Source organism: Monomorium pharaonis, chromosome 4 (genome assembly GCF_013373865.1).
Source record: "Monomorium pharaonis isolate MP-MQ-018 chromosome 4, ASM1337386v2, whole genome shotgun sequence".
NCBI lineage: Eukaryota > Metazoa > Arthropoda > Insecta > Hymenoptera > Formicidae > Monomorium > Monomorium pharaonis.
This window is the reverse complement of record NC_050470.1, coordinates 31,734,249-31,751,904: the sequence shown is the minus strand read 5'-3', so window position 1 is coordinate 31,751,904 and position 17,656 is coordinate 31,734,249. Positions and strand designations below refer to the sequence as shown.

The following is a 17,656-nucleotide window of genomic DNA, read 5'->3' as shown; positions in this document are numbered from 1 at the left end:
ATAAAATAATTCTAGATATTGGAACCAGAATGATACGTTGCATGTCCTGTGATAAAATATTCAACAGTTCTGATGGTATTTATTTATATAAAGTTATTATTTTTTATCACGAAAGAACAAAGATCTATAGATATTCTTTTTAAATAATTTATATCACGTTTAGAGACTGATATAAAATATATAGAATATCGTAATTTTCAGGAAACTACGAGTGAGGCAAAATAATATTGACAAATAAACTCTAAAAGAATTATATAATTTAGCAGTGGCGATATTAAATTTGTTAAAAATGTTTGGCATCTCCAGAGTCCTGAGTAAACTTAAGGGCCATCTACAATGGAGAGTAGTAGGCCGTAGCAGTAGTCGTAGAAAATATTTTCATTTCGTACTGTCTTACTGCTTATGGCCTACAGGAGACATTGAGCCAATTCGGTGCGTGTTTACGATGAGCGTTCGGACGTTCTGGATTAGTTTTTGGTTGCCTCTCTATGATAATTGGCTTGTATGTTACTGCTACGTTGTCTGTATTGTAATTGCCGTAGATTTAGCGCTGTTACGACTAAAACATTCCATTGTAGATGGCCCTTTATGGCTTTATACAGACTTATATCCCATATTACCCGAAAGCAGGAGTACGGACTTCCGCTGCTTCCGGTCTCAGTCGTTCCAGGTCTTTCAAAGCCTTCTCGCAATAAATAAATAGAAGTGCGTATATTGCCTAATTCTGTGAAACCTGTAGATAATGGCTGCGTTCCGATATTTACTGTCAGTACTGAAAATCTACAGTATATGTGACGTAAACTATAGATTTTCAGTACTGGCAGTGAATATCGGAACGCAGCCAACGACTATGATTTTGTGGTGCTCTTCCGTACCGTAATGACTAGGAATGAGCGAGTGAGGTGAGTTAGACAAGATGAACAGTCAATCCTTGACAAATATTTTTGTCTATTTTAACACTCTTTCCTGCACTACTTACGAGAATTACACTTACGGGATTATAGTATACATATTGGTTATGTTTACATATTTTACAAAGTCCACATATTTTACAAAGAAACAATTAGATCATTTTTCATAATGTACATGCATATAATGTAAATTATGCATTTTATGCCTATTATATAATTTGATATTGTGATAGGCAAAGTTTAAGAGTAAAAACAAGTTACAAAGATTTAAAATTGTAATTTAAATGATATAGTTATTCGTTTTACAGTGTGACTATAAGAGAATCGAGAGAGAGAGAAGAGAAGAGTCGAATCTATAAGCACTTATGAATCATGTGTAAATTGGGATTTATAAAGAACGTTTTGGAGACGGTGGCAAACGGTAAGGGTTTTGGTCGATGTATGAAAAATGTAAGTACAAAAAATGTTATTTACTCTATTATTATTTAATCTAATTAATTAGATTTAACCTATCATTTGTTTTATCTATTAAGATATCAGTCTAAAGATACATTATACATATATATATACATTTGTGATTTGTAAATAGGTGAGATTGCTATCAGCTGGTGATGGAAAATGCAAGGCACAATTTACTGTAACTGAAGAGCATTTAAATCATGGTGGCTTCTTACATGGGGGTTTTACTTCTACTATTATAGATTGTGTATCTACTTATGCGTTAATGACTTACAAGACTGATCCTCCTCCTGGTGCTTCTGTAGACCTACATGTGACGTAAGGAGTTGTTCTCAAATTTTTATTACATTTTTTTATTTTGTCATATATATATGTTTCAATGACGCGCGCGCGCGCGCGCGTGTGTGTGTGTGTGCATGTAGTAAAATTACATTATTTTGCATCACATCATTGACATTTTCTTCTCTCGATAAAATTTGGTCTAGTCTGATATATTGATTGGAGTCTAAAAATTAAACGTAACAATTGTAACTTGATTACTTTTTTATTAGTAAAAACAGTATGTATAAATGCTTCCATTGTACAACAAAGTAATTAATGGCACAGGTTTTTGAAAGCTGCATTTCCTGGCGAAACAGTGACAGTTGATGCTAAAACTATACGTGCTGGGAAGAAATTGGCTTTTCTTATGGTGGAACTCACAAAGAATGATGGTAAGGATATTATTGCCCATGGACAACACACAAAATATCTTGGAGTGATTAAACAATGAACTAGACACTAATAGGATTGTTAATTGGATTTAGAAATGTTGACAAGTAATAAAATTAATAAAAAGTGGAATATACTGTTTTATATATATATATATATATATATATATATATATATATATATATATATATATATATATATAGTGTTGCGCGCCGCGCGCAATATATATAATATAATATATACACGCGCGCTTTTCTTTAATGTGTAAAAATGGTTTAAACCTTGTGGCAACACATATAATTTAATCTGTGCGTAGCATTATACCTATGCACCTTGGCAATAGTTGTATTAGTTCAAAGGAAATATCTAATGATTTCACGATGTTACTTTTGCGAATGCTTCTATTTACAAATATAAATGCATATGAGAATATATTAGAGAACATGCCATTTGCAGCAGAGCGAGAAAGAATGCTCCAAGCCTTGTATGCACTTCATTTTACTTTCCTATTGTTGTGTTCTAATGTCTTTTAAAATTGACTCGAGTTGTTTAATTTTTTGTGACAAGTCGTCAAGCCGCTCTCGCAATCTTTCAGCCTCCTCGTTATTTTCCTTGAACATCGTTTGTAGGTATCGAATTATTCCGTCGCGACTCAACGACTCTACATCCTTCGTAGCGTAATCGTAGCGAGTGGATGGAAAGTATTTCTCAGCCTCCCTGCGCACGCGAGAGATGGTATTGTCGCGATCCTCGCAATTGTCGCAACAGTCGGACCACGCGTTCAAGTCTACGTAAGGAATTTCGTCACAAGTGACAAAATCATTGGGAGTTTCAGACAGTAGAAACACGTCTGGTTGCACGCGAGTAATGTTGTCGCCGTTGTCGCACAAGATTCTGGCTAGCGATACTTGTTGAATCTGGATGAGCTGTTCCGCGCGAAAGACGCTCGGATTCTCATACCAGAACCGATCGCCATCCCGGGTTCGGCGGAATTGCTCCAATAGAAGACACTTGAAGAGCGGTCCGACTTTCATCCCCGGCAACTGATCCTCAAGGATCCCACCAACCCATACGTCAATGTTACCCGGGTGGCCATACAATTCGCGCAACTTTTGCCGCACTCGAGCGCTACTGATATCACTAGCTAAATGCTCGAACGTCTCCGCGTGTGACAAGTTGCAATAGTTACGCCACTCCAGATAGCCAGGAAGCCCGTGATCTCTCCCTCGCTGGATATTCATCGCCGCTAGATCGAGCGCGACCGCGTGCGCGGTACGAAACAGCTGTTCGGTGAGCTCTCGGTTGAGATTCTGCTCGGGTAGCTTCACCTTCGCTGCCGTGGCGTACATTCCTCGGATCAAGGGATCGACGCCACCCTCCTCGACTAATCGCCACGGCGCGAAGAAGGCGTCCCGCAGAGAGAGAGGGCCCTGTGAAATTGATCGAAAGGAGGCGTTCAGTCGCTCGAGACGCGGTTGAATGAGCGAATGACCGAAACGCAGAGCGGCGGTGGCGAAAACATTGGACACGCTGGCGTCGACGTTGGGATCGTAGCCCCGGTACGGCGGCAAAGCAGAATCGCCGTCGAGCGCCGGCCCAAATATTCGCGGCAGCCAGTGCCGATAGGTAATGTGTTGCATCTCAGCGGCGACGATACGTCTCGCCTCATGATAGAGCTTCTCGCCGTTCCAATGTGGATTCATCTCGTGTAAGGCGCGAGCTAAGCGATTGTGCTCGCGCAGCCATATGGTGTGCATGGCCAGCAGGCCAACCTGCTCGTTCGCGCGAATGTCACCGGCTACGAAGCAATTGATCGAGCTCTCCAGTGGATTTCTGCGACAGTCGACAAACTGGCCGGACGCGTACGGCAGCAGAGGCTTGTGACCGGGGAGTGCGGCACCTTCCCGGAGCAGTCCACGGTCCGTGGTGAGATCGCGGAGATCGCGCGCCAGCTCGTCGTCGTAGCCGTAAACCTGCGACGCGTCCAGGTAGCTGGTCAGCTGATTCAACTGTTCCCGCGGTGTCAAGCCAGCTCCCCATAGGATACTGGTCGCCCCGGAGCCGCACACCCCGCTACTTCTCACAAAATCGATGCATCGTCGGTTGTCGATGCGCGGATCACCTACCGGCACTTCCATAGGGAAGCAGGGCGCGGCATTGTCGCACGATTTTTTGCAATCGATCCCGTCCCACGACTCGCTCGACACCGACGGTAACGCGTGATCAAGATCATGGTCCAAAAATTGGCCCCACTGCATCACCATGTGGGTGATCTGATCGTCCGACGTGATATCGTTAGTGGAGATAAGCGTGGTCGACACGAGGCGTGCGGCGGGCTTCGGGTAACCGTAGTAACGTCGTCCTTTCTCCCAACCGACCGGCGTCGAGAAACCATTCTCGTAGATGGGTTGTAGGATCCTACGAAATCCCGTGTACGACGACCCCCAAGTTGGATGGCGTTGATTATTGCAACTGCCGTCTATGCTCCGGTATTTCTGATGGAAGCATCTGTTGGTGCAATTCTGTCGACCTCTATGACCGGTGCAGCCGGACAATCGTTCGATTTCCTTCACCTGAAAACCGGAAAAACGGAAGACACTCGTAATCTCGGAATATATTATACATTTAGGACGCTGCAACACTTGTACTATTATCGATCTACTTGGACCTTAACAATAGATAGTAGATAAATTATGATTTCATTTATAATTAAATTTATACCTGTTCGAGCGTCAAAATTTCTTCGTAACGAAAGTCACCGGTGACGTTTGCCTTCTTGCCGGCGTCCACCATACGTCGAATATTGACGAGAGTTCTCTCGAAGAGTTCGGCGGGTCTGGCGGCCGCGCGACCCACTGCATTCGGAAATCGTAACATTCGGAACGGATGAATGTGTTTGGATGAACTGTCGGGATTAAAGAGAGACGATAGCGTTTTATTGATAGCACGATCGATCTCTTCGGTGGCACTTTGGAAGGCTCGTACGACGAGCGTGTCCGTTGTACCAGGCTGCCGAACGCGCACCAACGCATCGGCCGTTGCGCGCCCATAATCGTTTACAGCCGAACACTCGTATCTGTATAAAATGGAGATTGATATAATTTTCAATAACGTTAATTTTTTCAGCGATCAATAAACGATAGAGCAATAATTTTATATAAAACCAAATTGATAATTATCTTGACATTGTAATATGTAAGTAATTTTTTATTTTCACTAATTGTTTTTTTCTAAGGAAAGATCTATTTCAACGAGAAATGATTATAATACATAAGAATAAATTTCGACATATTGACAAAGGTAGATCTTATAATCTCGTTGCGTCGCGTCGCGTTATTCCAATCTTACCTGCCGGAGTCTTGCGGAGTCACGTTAAAAATAACAAGACTTCCCCCGCGCATGATCTTGAACCTATTGCCTTCGAGCGCGCTACCGTCTTTCTTCCATTGTATCAGAGGCTTGGGGATGCCTTCGGCTCGACAAGGTATCTCGACGGTGGCATCCGATTCCGCCTCCATGTCTCGCGGTCTGAAGAGCAATCGGGGCGCCGCCGTCAAGTCTACAACATTCAAATCCGCGAAGAGATGAACCATATGATCAATGCTCTTGAGGTAACACTCGTATTTGCCCGCGTCGGTTTCCTTCACCGCGATAATGCGCAGCGAGGTGCCGTCATTCTCGAGCGAGATTCTCTCGCCAAAAGAGATCGATCGGCCATCTCGGAACCAGCGGACATCTGGCTTGGGATTGCTCAGCGCTCGGCAGGAGAAGGTCACGTTGGTGCCGGTGCTCACGTTCCGCGATTCCGGCCTCTCGGCGAGTATCAACCGGGACGTCGCCGTAATCACCGCTCTGGCCCTTCTCGACTTGGTCGAGCCCATATCGCTGCTGGCTACGCACTCGTACATCCCGCTGTCCTGCTCGGTCGTGCCGGAGATCACCAAAGTGCCGTCCTCGCGGATCACGTATTTCTCGCCGTCTTCGTGGATCACATACTTTTCGTTATCATCATCATTGATTTCCCACGAATATCTCCATTTGTTTTTCATCCATTTAATCTTTGGTGTCGGATCACCCGTTACTCGACATGTCAACGTCATCGTCTCACCAAATTGCACCACGGTGTCTTCCGGACCCTTTATAATGCGCGGTTTTGCTGCGAAAAGAATCTTTTGTTACGACAGATTAGAAATAAAAAGAAATAAGCACAACATTATTTATTAATTTATTCGCCTTTTGTTCGTCTCTTTTTCTATATCTTTTTTTATATCGTGTCAACTAATATCTATTTGTTTCTGCGATTCTGTTGTCGTAACTTAATTTAGACAGGAAATACAATACTAGAAGAAACAAGAACAGGAGGAAACGTGATTTTATTTAGAAAAGAAACTCTAAATAATTTTTTATAAATCCTTTATAAACTGATAATACTTGTAGTTTTTCAGAATTGCTCACCCTTCATCGATTCGAAAATCTAGCTCTAGAATCAATTAATGGCAGTCCATTGGATGCAAGTTTTAATTTACTAATTTTCTGGTCGAGGATCACGCGATAAATACACGAATCATTCGAGAGAGACGTCGTCACGCGAGACGTAACAACGCGATGATCGGTGCCAACGACCAGAACAACATAATCGAGTACATTGATTGAATCGACTTTACATCAACGATGTCAAAATTTATGAGGTAGTACAAATTACATATATGTAATAATGAGCAACAAAAAGTTAAAGAACAAACTACTCCGTAGCAAAGTTTATTATATTACAAGTTTATCTATCTAAGAGAAGCTTTAGTTTACTTTTGTTTTCCAAAAAGGCTCAAATCATAAGTTTTAGCTGCTTGATTAACATATTAGTGTTACTATATGTACATATATGTGTATATATAATAACGAGTTTTATTCTCTTAATAAAGGAATAAAAAAAAGAAAGCCATTTTGCTATATTATTGCTATTGCTAGTGCTATCTTATAATAATATAACAGATGAGAAAATTCATCTCTTTCGATATATCGGCTCGAACCTGATCTAACGATAAATGAATAGATAAACGAGGTGTCTCGTCACTACTCAACTGCAATGAAAGTCCTTGGGCAACATTGTAGCTAAAGAGCGACCCTTCATCTTGTGCGGAGATTGGCAAATCGCCGCCATCTCCGTAGATTTGTCCCGCAGGCGTTCTACCAGCCAGACCAGATTGCAGTCGCAGATGAGTGCGTTGCTGTCGAGACGCAACCGCGTCATCGGACCGACGTTGACGAACGCGTCCGCCGGCAGACGATGAAGCTTATTGTTGTGTAGAAACAGACGCTCCAGCGCCGGTAGATCGTTGAACGTACCTGGTCGGATCTCTCGTAGATGGTTGTGATGCAGATACAACTGCTCGAGTCGCGGTAAACCCGCAAACGCGCCCGGCGCAATGTACTCCAAGCGATTTTTGTACAAGTAGAGTATCCGTAGATTCGGTGCGCCCTCGAACGCGTCCACCGGCAGTCGTCGAATGTGGTTGTCATTTAGTAGCAGGGTGTGTAATTTACCGAGTCCGTGAAACGACCCCGCGCGCACTTCCGCGATACTGTTAAATCGGAGATCTCTGAAAACATTTTCGAGTTCTCGGGATGAGCGCAAGATGGGAATAATTGAGACTATTGTTGTTGAGAAATTGCGTATAAGTCACACTTTGCCGAAAATTAAATATAAACGTACATAATTATATAGCGTTAATAATAATAAATGTTGCTGAAAGAAACATTGTAATGTATCCAACATCTATCTCGCGATTAGAAGCAACTAGGATAACGTGATGGATTTGGAATTAATACATCTTGAATTGAGGAACGTTTCAATCACGTTTCAATAATCGCATTCTATGTTAAATGTACGACATATAAATATATTTGAACAGAGAGAATTTCATATGTAGGCAAGAATACTTATTGTATTGTCTATCGGTCCACTTATTTAGTGAAATGAGCGAACAAAGCGCTTCTTGGGATGTAAAGAAGTGAATACCATTCATTGTGTTTTTGGCAGACAAAAAATTTATTAAGATAAATAACAATTTGCGATTAATGAATTAGATGTACGAACATCCGATTTGAAAAACTTACGCGCGCGAATTTTATAAAAGAACTATTAGGATTATTGAATTAAAATATATCTTATTAACGATATATATATTATGCATGAAGCCAATAAGACAATTAGTGCGAGTACCATGCATTGAAGTATCGTAATTGGATATTTGTAATTAGATGCATGGTTTAATGGTTCAAAAATTCATCGAACTCGTAAAACGCATTGTGCAACCGCATATTATTATGACAACTCGGCAGCAGGCTTAGCACGACAAAGATATTTTACTAATTAGCAGGCGCGAATTCTCCTTAATCATCAATTTTATTTGACTCGTTGCTCATTATTTCTTTTCTAAATTACTAACTCAAGTTCTCGCACTTAACCTGATGATATTTCAGTTTTCTTATCGTACTAACGAATCGTCGCGTCAACGTAAACATGAGAGAAAAGTACAAAGAGTCCAATTTATAAAATGACGGAAACGTGGAATAATGACTATTAACACAAATGAATAATGTTAATATATGAATGTGATTCATTATTTTATAATAATTTTTATATAAATTGTGTGTGTGTGTGTGTGTGTGTGTGTGTGTGTGTGTTTGGAGATCCATAAATTGTAACGGCAATTAGCCAATTAGGAAATTGCAATGCTATTTAATGCGAAAGAAAACAATGCTATGTAATCAGTTTTTTACTGCGGCATTAAATTACTCTGCAGACAATATAATTTCACATTTCATGGTAGTTAAATACTTTAAACGCGATCAATAAATTGCTTTAATATTGACGGTATTAATTATGAAATTTTGAACAAGTTATGAGAAATTTCTGTATATTCACACACACACACACGCGCGCGCGCGCACGTTTAATATTATTATAATAAAAGAAAAGTTTTAAAATTACAAAACAAGAATAAAAATATGTTTAAAAATTCTCAATACGCGCACTTAATTATTCGGAAAGAAAGCTTGTGTACAATAAATTAATTTCATTTTATGCAATGTTTCTTTATATTTATTAATATTAAAAACATTTAAATACTCTATCTCAGAAACTATTTCACGTGCGTAGTAAACATGTATGTATCAGTCTGAATGGTTTCTCTATAATGTTATTTTTCTATAAAATTATAAATATTTATTTTTTAATTCAATTAAATTTTATTTTTTTATAAGTTTTATTTAAAAAACTTAATTTTTGTACTTGTATCTTTTTGCTTTTTATTATATGTAAATATATTTTGATGTTTTATTATTTCCAACACTAGCCATTGCATAAGATTACATCAATCGGTTCCGATTGATAGAAATGTATGTACATCAATGTGTATAAACATCAGTGGTTTATTCACTTAACGTCCCACATAGCACAAAAATTGCATTTACATTGTAGCAATATTGCTGCAAGATTACAATGTTGTTGCAACATTGCTGTAATGTAATTGCAATTTTTGTGTTACGTTACGGGGTCACACGGAACGCTTATATTAATAACGGAGATTGCAAGCGAATTAGCGACATTAATAACAACGGATGGAGAGTGGATACATGAAAATTATTCCGGGAAGACAATTTGGTCTCTTCTGGTCCGTGTTCAACTCGATCACGAATATCGGGTTTCGTCGGAGCCGCGACCTCGCTATTCGATTCATCGAGATGCATGAATACCTACAATTATAACGATGACATAATCTATCCTCTTGGTAGAATTCACGTTCTCGAATGGATATGTCTCGTATATGTTTCGTATAATCGAAAGAACCCGTGAGAATGTGCATATAACAAGTTTTAATGACACTATTTATACAATGTCACATATACGAATAATGATATTATTTATACAATAGACAAAAATAAAGAAATACATTTTTACTAAAAAGATGTATAATAACAAAGTATAATTCAATTGTGTATGTAATTTTAACGTATTAAATATTGTTAACATAAAAAAAAATTGTTTCTTTGTGTTGTTAAAATATTGAGATTACTAAACTTAACGTATATTCATGTATTTAATTGGATTTAGATAATTATGGCGTGGACATTTATATTTTACATTAGACATCAGACCGCAGTTTAATCGAGCATTACAACAGCTGCAATTTTTAGTGTACGCTGTTTTATACGTAATCGAAGATGGTGATGATATAGCGTGGCAGGTAACACGGGAGATATCTCGACGGATATCGGTATCGCGCGACATATTTATTCAAGGAGACTCTAAACATATACTTAAAGATACTCGATATTCAAGTCAACGTCCTATTGGAATATTTCATAGATCATTGACCGACAAGCGTAGATAATTATTTGTGTTTTATTTTTCATTTTATAATTTTAAATAATTGTAAAAGTGACAAATACCACGCACATGCGCGCGTGTAAGACTTAATTTTAAGTAATTTTTTTAAAACAAAATATTAATTGAGTAATTCTTTTTTTAATACATTAAAACTTTATTAAAAAAAAAAAGGATTTTCAGATATATAAAAAATAATTATAAATAGCAAATAATAATTATAACAATGAATGATAGCGCAATGGTTGAGATAAAAACAAGTAATATCTTATTTTTATAGCAAATAAATTGCAGTACTCGATAATGATAATTTTTTAGGTTTATAGGTTGTGTTATATAAATAAAACAAGAGAAAGAAAAATATATAATGATAACAATCCGATGTACTGATATTCGAAGTTCACATTTTAAAACAAATAGAATTAATTGCACTTATCGCTGATTCACAGACACGCAAACTGATTTACCAATGTTTATCATGTCATTTTGTCTTTGACCGAGATTTTGTGCAACGATTTACAACCAAGAGGATAAAGAATTTATATACTCTTTATATAGATTGGAAATTATCGTTTTATATTTTTCAACAAGCGCATCAAAACGTAAAATTAAAAAGCTTAGATCGATTCATTGTTTAAAAAATGCATTTATATTTCGCGTTTCTAATTAAGTGATTTTCCAATAAATTTTAATTCTCTCTCTCTCTCTCTCTCTCTCTTTCTTTGTCTCTTTCTTTTATTTTCAATTACGTATTTTACTTACTCGTAACATTTAAACTGAATAAAATATGTTACAACATTCAATTTGTACAGAAATAGAATCTGATACAAGTTCTAATGACGATCTTTCATTCGAAAAAATTACTCAAAAATGTATACTTATAAAATAAATATTATACATTATTCATCCGCAATGTCAAGAATATTGAAATAAGTTTGTTGCTTCATATGCATCGTGCCGCTTCACTCTATTCTCCTTTTTTTCTTTTCTTCCTCTGTTCCTTTCTTCGAAACTCCATTTTAACGCTTCGTAACTGTTATATATGGTTCTAAATAGCCGGCGATTTTCGATTTTGTTGCTTCAAATTTATAATTTATACGCTAAATATAATTTCTATTTTGAAAATCTGCACACTCGTGCTATGATTTTTACTAATTATTATCACTGAGATATTATACTGATTATTGTAATGGTTATAATGGTTTCTTATTGTTAAAGTATGTTATATATATAATTTCTTATTTAAGAATAGTTCTTATTGCAGATAATTAATAGATTATAATACAATTATAATTTCTCTCAATTATCTATCAATTATAATTTATAATTATAAATTTTAGTACATTTTTGGTTTCTGTCCGCACAGATTCGAACACGTTGTTATTTTTATCTTTCGATACTGCAAAAAGTACGATGCACATTTTCCGCATGTGAGAAAGCATTAGTCACGATCTTCTTAACTGATTATATATCTCGATTAGTATCCTTCTTATAAGCGCGAATATGCACTTTAACGCACTTTCTCTTGGCCTTTCGTTATTCACTATAATTCCACCTACGTTGATTGGTCAAGCAGCAATGGTTACACGCTTTTTTCGTGTACTTATAAATATCAAAGTTTTGCATGTAGGAAAATTTTAAAGAATATGACATGGAATATCTTACGCAACGCATTGCGTACCGAGATTTCGAATAATCTTAAATAGAAATGATAATCGCTTTGTAAAGAAAATACAGACAGATGACTTACAGAACGGTGACATTAGCGGGTACTCTTGGCATCTGGTTCAGTTTTAGAAACATACATCGCACATGCATTGTGCTGTTATAGCATAGGCATTTCTGTGGGCATTCTACTGTTGCTACCGCACCGGCCTGTTGTGAGAAATTCGTCGTGAATAGGAGAAGCGGCGGAACCAGCAGCGTCCAGACGAATAAGTCCATGATTCGTTTCATGTTCTTCGCTCGATCGTCGTGGTGTTCAGTGTACTCGGGTAGTCGTCTTTATATCGTGCCGCTTCACCACGTGGAGTTTGTCAGACCCACGTTTGTCTGTCTCTCTCTCTCTCTCTCTCTCTCTCTCTCTCTCTCTCTCTCTCTTTCTTCCTCGTACTTTCACCGCGTCAACCAGAGAATCTCAATGATCCGATCAGACAGAAGTCGATATCAAGCGAAAGCAATACCGCTGTCACAGCGCATTCCAAGAGGAAGCCAGATCGCGAAAGACGAAAGAGAAGAAGAAGAAGAAGAAGAAGAAGAAAACGCGCCGCCGCGACTGACCGTTGCTGGCCATCCAGTTCCCGAGCGGCGGCAGCCACTACTGTAGCGCTACGCGACTCATACTTGCATCTGGACCCCGTCCAGAGAGAGGATCCATCGTGTCGCGCGGGAGTACAAAAGACTTCCCTGAGCATGAGACTCGCTCTTCTCCGCTTTCCTTCCTTCGTTTCACGACCTCGTGTCATCGCACTATCGATACACACGTTGAACGTGCGCGCCACAAAGAGAGGTATGTATTCATGATGTTTCCACTCTTACCACACATTGTCGGTATACGCGACTTGTTTTCCAAGTAACGAAATATTCTTTAATCGTGAGAGAAATGCCAATGAGAAGTTAAGTGCGATTTAATTTAAAAGTATAAAAGCCTCTGATATTTCCGTTCCTTTCACGTGACTTTATAATCATGATTTAGATAGGATTTAAAAAAGAAAATATTAAAATTGATTTTTTGTTCTTATAATTTGATGTAGTCATTTTTGTGTTACTTGAGATATGATTTAAATTTTCAAAGGTTTTAGATAATTTTTTTTTTTTTAATAAATAATTACAAGGTAACAATATGTATTGGTATATATCTTGCTTTAAATAACTTCTCAGCACTGTGCTGTTCATCTAGATTTTTGAAATTTTAATATTATCATAATAACGTAGTATTATAGCTCTCAGCATTAAGGTATTGGCAATGCGTTTTCAATAGAAATGTGATTTCGACACTTTATATACAATATAGTAATATCAATATTTTATATATCGACACTTCTCTTCTTTTTTCCAATTTTACATCTCTAGGACGTTGTTGTTCATTGTCTAGATTGTAATTTAAATAAGATTATACGTGTAAATAATACAATCTCGGTTTTTGCTTTGCTCGCCGTAAATGTATATTCAGATAATCTTAAGACTGTTATTTTATACGTGTGTTTACTCGTTCTGCGGCGAGTAAGCAGAACAAGTGGTCCACGAATATACATATAATTATGTGTATGTTTCCCGTTTATTTGAACAAGCGTAGATAGAATTTGGATAGACGTAGTATTTGTGGGTGTAAACTTTTTATTTATTAGATACCATATTATTCATAAAGTACACGATAAAACGGGAGAAGCGAAAGATGGGAATGACTGCGTCAGTGGCTTTATTCTGTTGATATTTGGTCCATGTAAGAACAGTTTACGTATTTATGCGGATGCAGAAATACTTGTGATGATCCAAGCTAAATAAACGTTTCAATATGTACTAAATTAAAAATATAGAAGGAAAAAGAAAAGGCAAATATCTATTTAATGCATCTTGGAACATTGCTTACTCTCTTTATTGTTCTTATCTCTTTTATTTTTTTATACAGATTAGAAAAGCAAATAAAAAATAACTAAAATTTTTGTAAACTTTAAATATCCATCTACATGCATTTGTTTGGAACTATATGCATAATTCTAATGTTTGCGTGAGAGTATTGCACCAGAAACGCGTAACCAACCATTGGCAACAGACTGCCGTTGTGTAAAGATAACAGTACTTAAATTGAATCGATGGTTTGGCGAGTGCTATGAGAAGCGATCCAGTTTACAAATAGCACCGCGAGATTAATTCTTGTATCGTTATTATAACAGAGAGAATATATTAATATATATTTTCTCTCTCTCTCTCTCTCTCTCTCTCTCTCTCTCTCTCTCTCTCTCTCTCTTTCTCTCATATTATTAATTTTATATATTTAAAATCAAGTTTTGTTATTGATTATGTATCTTGTCATTTTGTCGCTTTAGTAGCTTATCTTTAAATTAAATAATGTAATTTAAACACTAGATAAATTATATATTATAGATGTAGATTATTTTTAAACGATAAAGACAATTAGATACACGGATTTATCAGATTTTGAGGGTAAATTTTAAGAGAAAATTCTGTCCGTGTAGAGTTCACGCAACAAATCGCAAAAAAATTTATGGGAAAAAATGTTATTTGATAACGAAGAAAAGAAAAAACAGAAACAAACCTACTTTTCCCATTCATAATACAATCTTACGAGGAGACAAATGAAAATGATAGAGAAGTCGTTGATCGCTTTGTCGTTATGTGACTGTATATACATTGAGAACAGTGAAGGTGAATGATGCTCGTAACAAAAGCATATTAAATGAAGGAAAGAATGTATCAATGTAATGGATTACTGTAAAAAGAAAAAACCGCAAAGAAAAAAATTGTAATTTATGTTGTAAGATTATATGTAGATACGTATGATAACATTGTCTCGAATTATATTACACATATAATGTGCATTGTTCTAATGCACATTAATGGTTACGCCATTTTACACGTTTGTGGATGCTCGTATAGAACAGGAACGTATAATCATAATAATGTTAGTAATATGAAGAAAAATATAACAATATGTATAGCTTTTCTTTATAAATATTCGTCGCGCGTACTCCCTAAATTTCTTAGAGTGACATTTCATTCGATATAAATCAAATGATTACTGAATCACTCAAATTGGAGGGACTTTTTATTATTCATTTGGAGTGAATTTTTTGAATAAACTTTTTACTCTGTGGAATGAATTTTATTTATAACCAAGGAGTGAATCTAATATGCTCTACAAGTCTACATCAATAATTGGAAATGCATTGCACTAGAAAAAAATTGCTTGAAGCGAGTCACACTATAATAGTTTCATCGTTGTATGAACGTTATATTGAGACATCGTGAACACATTAAATAGAAAAATGTTGACAACGCTTCTTTTAAAGTGCTAATATAAGAATTTACATATATTGAGTATATTTGAGTATACTTATTTACGTATTATTGTGCTTAGAAATTTTGTAATGACTTGCTGTTATTTTACGAGTGTCGCTATGCGATGTCACTTTAAGAAGATGAAAAATTTATTCTAATTGAATTTATTCTAACGGAAAACTAAAAAAACATTTACTATCTAAATTTAGTATCTAAAATTAGTATCTAAAGTTGCTTTCAACCACTCAATGTTTTCAGCTGTTGCTTCTTTATTTTTTCTTATGCTTTATAAAGTCATCCAAGTATTTTTATTAATCGAAATTATTTTATAATATTGGTAATTTAACATTGGTTCTTGTAACTTTAGATGCAAAAAATAACTTTATGTATCCTTATTTTTGAGAGAAGAATCGAAGGATACACATTGTTAAGCTTCTAGTCGGATCTAAGATGCATTTTAGATTAAACTTTATGCGTTTATTTATACTTTTTCATCAAATAGCCTGCCAGAGTTATGCAGGGCAAAATTCGTTGCTCTTATTATTATGTCAACGAAAACTGCATTCTGCATATGCGTATACAGAAATAAAGGATATGAATCGAAATCACTAGACATCTTCATCATTCGATAAGAGGATTTACTATGACATAAGCCATGCATTAAATTAATTCTTATCGCCTGTTGCTCTTTTATTAAAATCCGTACAGATTATTTAAAAATCTTTCAACATTATATAAAGATTAAATAATAATTAGAATAGCTTCTGAAAATTGTATTCTTCGAAACCATTTTGACACAAGTTCTTATCACAAGTACTTGCTTTTTCACTGCCACTTTGCCTCATTAACACGTAAAAGCTATTACGGCTAAACTTCATCCTTTCGCCAGATAACTCTAAAATTTCCTGGAATACCATTTATTCTCGTGGCGCGTTCGCGATGATGATACCGCGTTACCTAAAATGGTAGATACGTAATCCCGAGTGGGCGCTGACACGAAATACACCGGATGAAATTTCTTGAACGAGTCACGATCGAGTCGTCGAAGAGATTCTTGATGGGATAAATCACTTTATAACGTGATTATTTGCCACAAAATGATAATACACATGATTTTCTTGTAGGAGAAAATTACTTTTGTAAGTGCTTTTTTTAAAATTAGTTTCTAGAAAAGAATTTAATTAGATTAAACATTTAATTAAAAATAGAAATACTGATTTGAAAAAAGAATTAATAATTATGTTTTACCGATAAATATCGTTTAAGATTTTGACTGGTAATATATCGGATGAGAAATTAAATGATTTCGATGTCATCAGTCATCATTCACTGACACATATTACACTATGATTTTTAGTTTCCTCAATGCTTCAATCAAAATAATTAAATATAAATTTAATTAAGGAGGCATTATTCGTAAGAGAAGATATAGCAGAGTGAGGTGAGGAGGATAGGTAAAGGATAAAAATGAGGCATAGATGTAGAGGATTTGGAACTACGTTAGAGCTTGAATTATACGCGTAATCCATATATTTTTGCTATTTTTAGAAATTTCTTATGATCTACTTTTAAGATGGCGTAGAACGTATTCATTTGTCACGGATTTGCCGAGAAATTTCCGCTCTTCATTCTTGCCGCGCTGTCTCTATTTCAGCTCGTCCTTGCATCGATTTACAGATGTGTAAACGAGCATATAGGTAATATCGTCAGCGTCATAATTTGCATCGCGATATCGAATATCGATTGCGTAATTCATCACAATATAACGCAATGTCGTCACTGTGATTGCAGAATCGATTTCGCGTGATTAACTCTCAGCCATATAGGAAGCAATTATTATTATATAACTGTAATATATGTATATGCATCAATTGAGAAGAGGGCAAATGAGGTTTTAAACGATGCAATGGATAAATAGATTATTTAATTGCACCAACAATTTCATCCTTTAAGAATTATATACGAACATAAAACAAGAGTTATCTTGATTCTAATTAGGAAACTGGGAAAAAATCTTCATATCAAAATAGATCAAATTATATCAAAGTAGATCTAATTTTACAAACCGATTGATTAGATCTGCTCTGATATGATTTGATCTATAATTTGATCTTTGACATGAAGATTTTTTCCCGGAAAGTTAAAGATAAAAAAAATATTTTGATTACTA

At 36.2% G+C, this 17,656-nt stretch overlaps 2 protein-coding genes across 8 annotated transcripts in view; one reads left to right on the top strand and one right to left on the bottom strand.

Moving 5' to 3' along the window:
• The first annotated feature begins 132 nt into the window (after positions 1-132).
• LOC105833485 (acyl-coenzyme A thioesterase 13) overlaps positions 133-17,656 on the top strand; it is an 18,710-nt gene continuing 1,186 nt past the window's right edge. The window contains exons 1-6 of one of the 7 annotated variants that reach the window (XM_036286285.1): positions 133-705; positions 808-902; positions 1,220-1,361; positions 1,501-1,688; positions 1,977-2,083; positions 6,624-6,694. In XM_036286285.1, coding sequence (XP_036142178.1) covers positions 1,284-1,361; positions 1,501-1,688; positions 1,977-2,083; positions 6,624-6,679 — 429 coding nt within the window. In that variant the 5' untranslated portion in view covers positions 133-705; positions 808-902; positions 1,220-1,283 and the 3' untranslated portion in view covers positions 6,680-6,694. Of the gene's footprint in view, positions 706-759; positions 903-1,204; positions 1,362-1,500; positions 1,689-1,976; positions 2,214-2,710; positions 2,833-6,518; positions 6,575-6,623; positions 6,695-17,656 lie in introns of those variants that run through there. The other 6 variants (XM_036286287.1, XM_036286286.1, XM_036286288.1 and 3 more) reach the window with 6 other exon arrangements.
• On the bottom strand, positions 2,465-12,942 carry LOC105839634 (peroxidasin homolog). Its single transcript, XM_012686093.3, has 5 exons — positions 12,218-12,942; positions 7,161-7,678; positions 5,430-6,237; positions 4,803-5,157; positions 2,465-4,654 (listed from the first exon to the last, which is right to left on the bottom strand). The coding sequence occupies exons 1-5, from the start codon at positions 12,421-12,423 to the stop codon at positions 2,588-2,590; spliced, it is 3,954 nt and encodes a 1,317-aa protein (XP_012541547.2). The 5' UTR covers positions 12,424-12,942; the 3' UTR covers positions 2,465-2,587.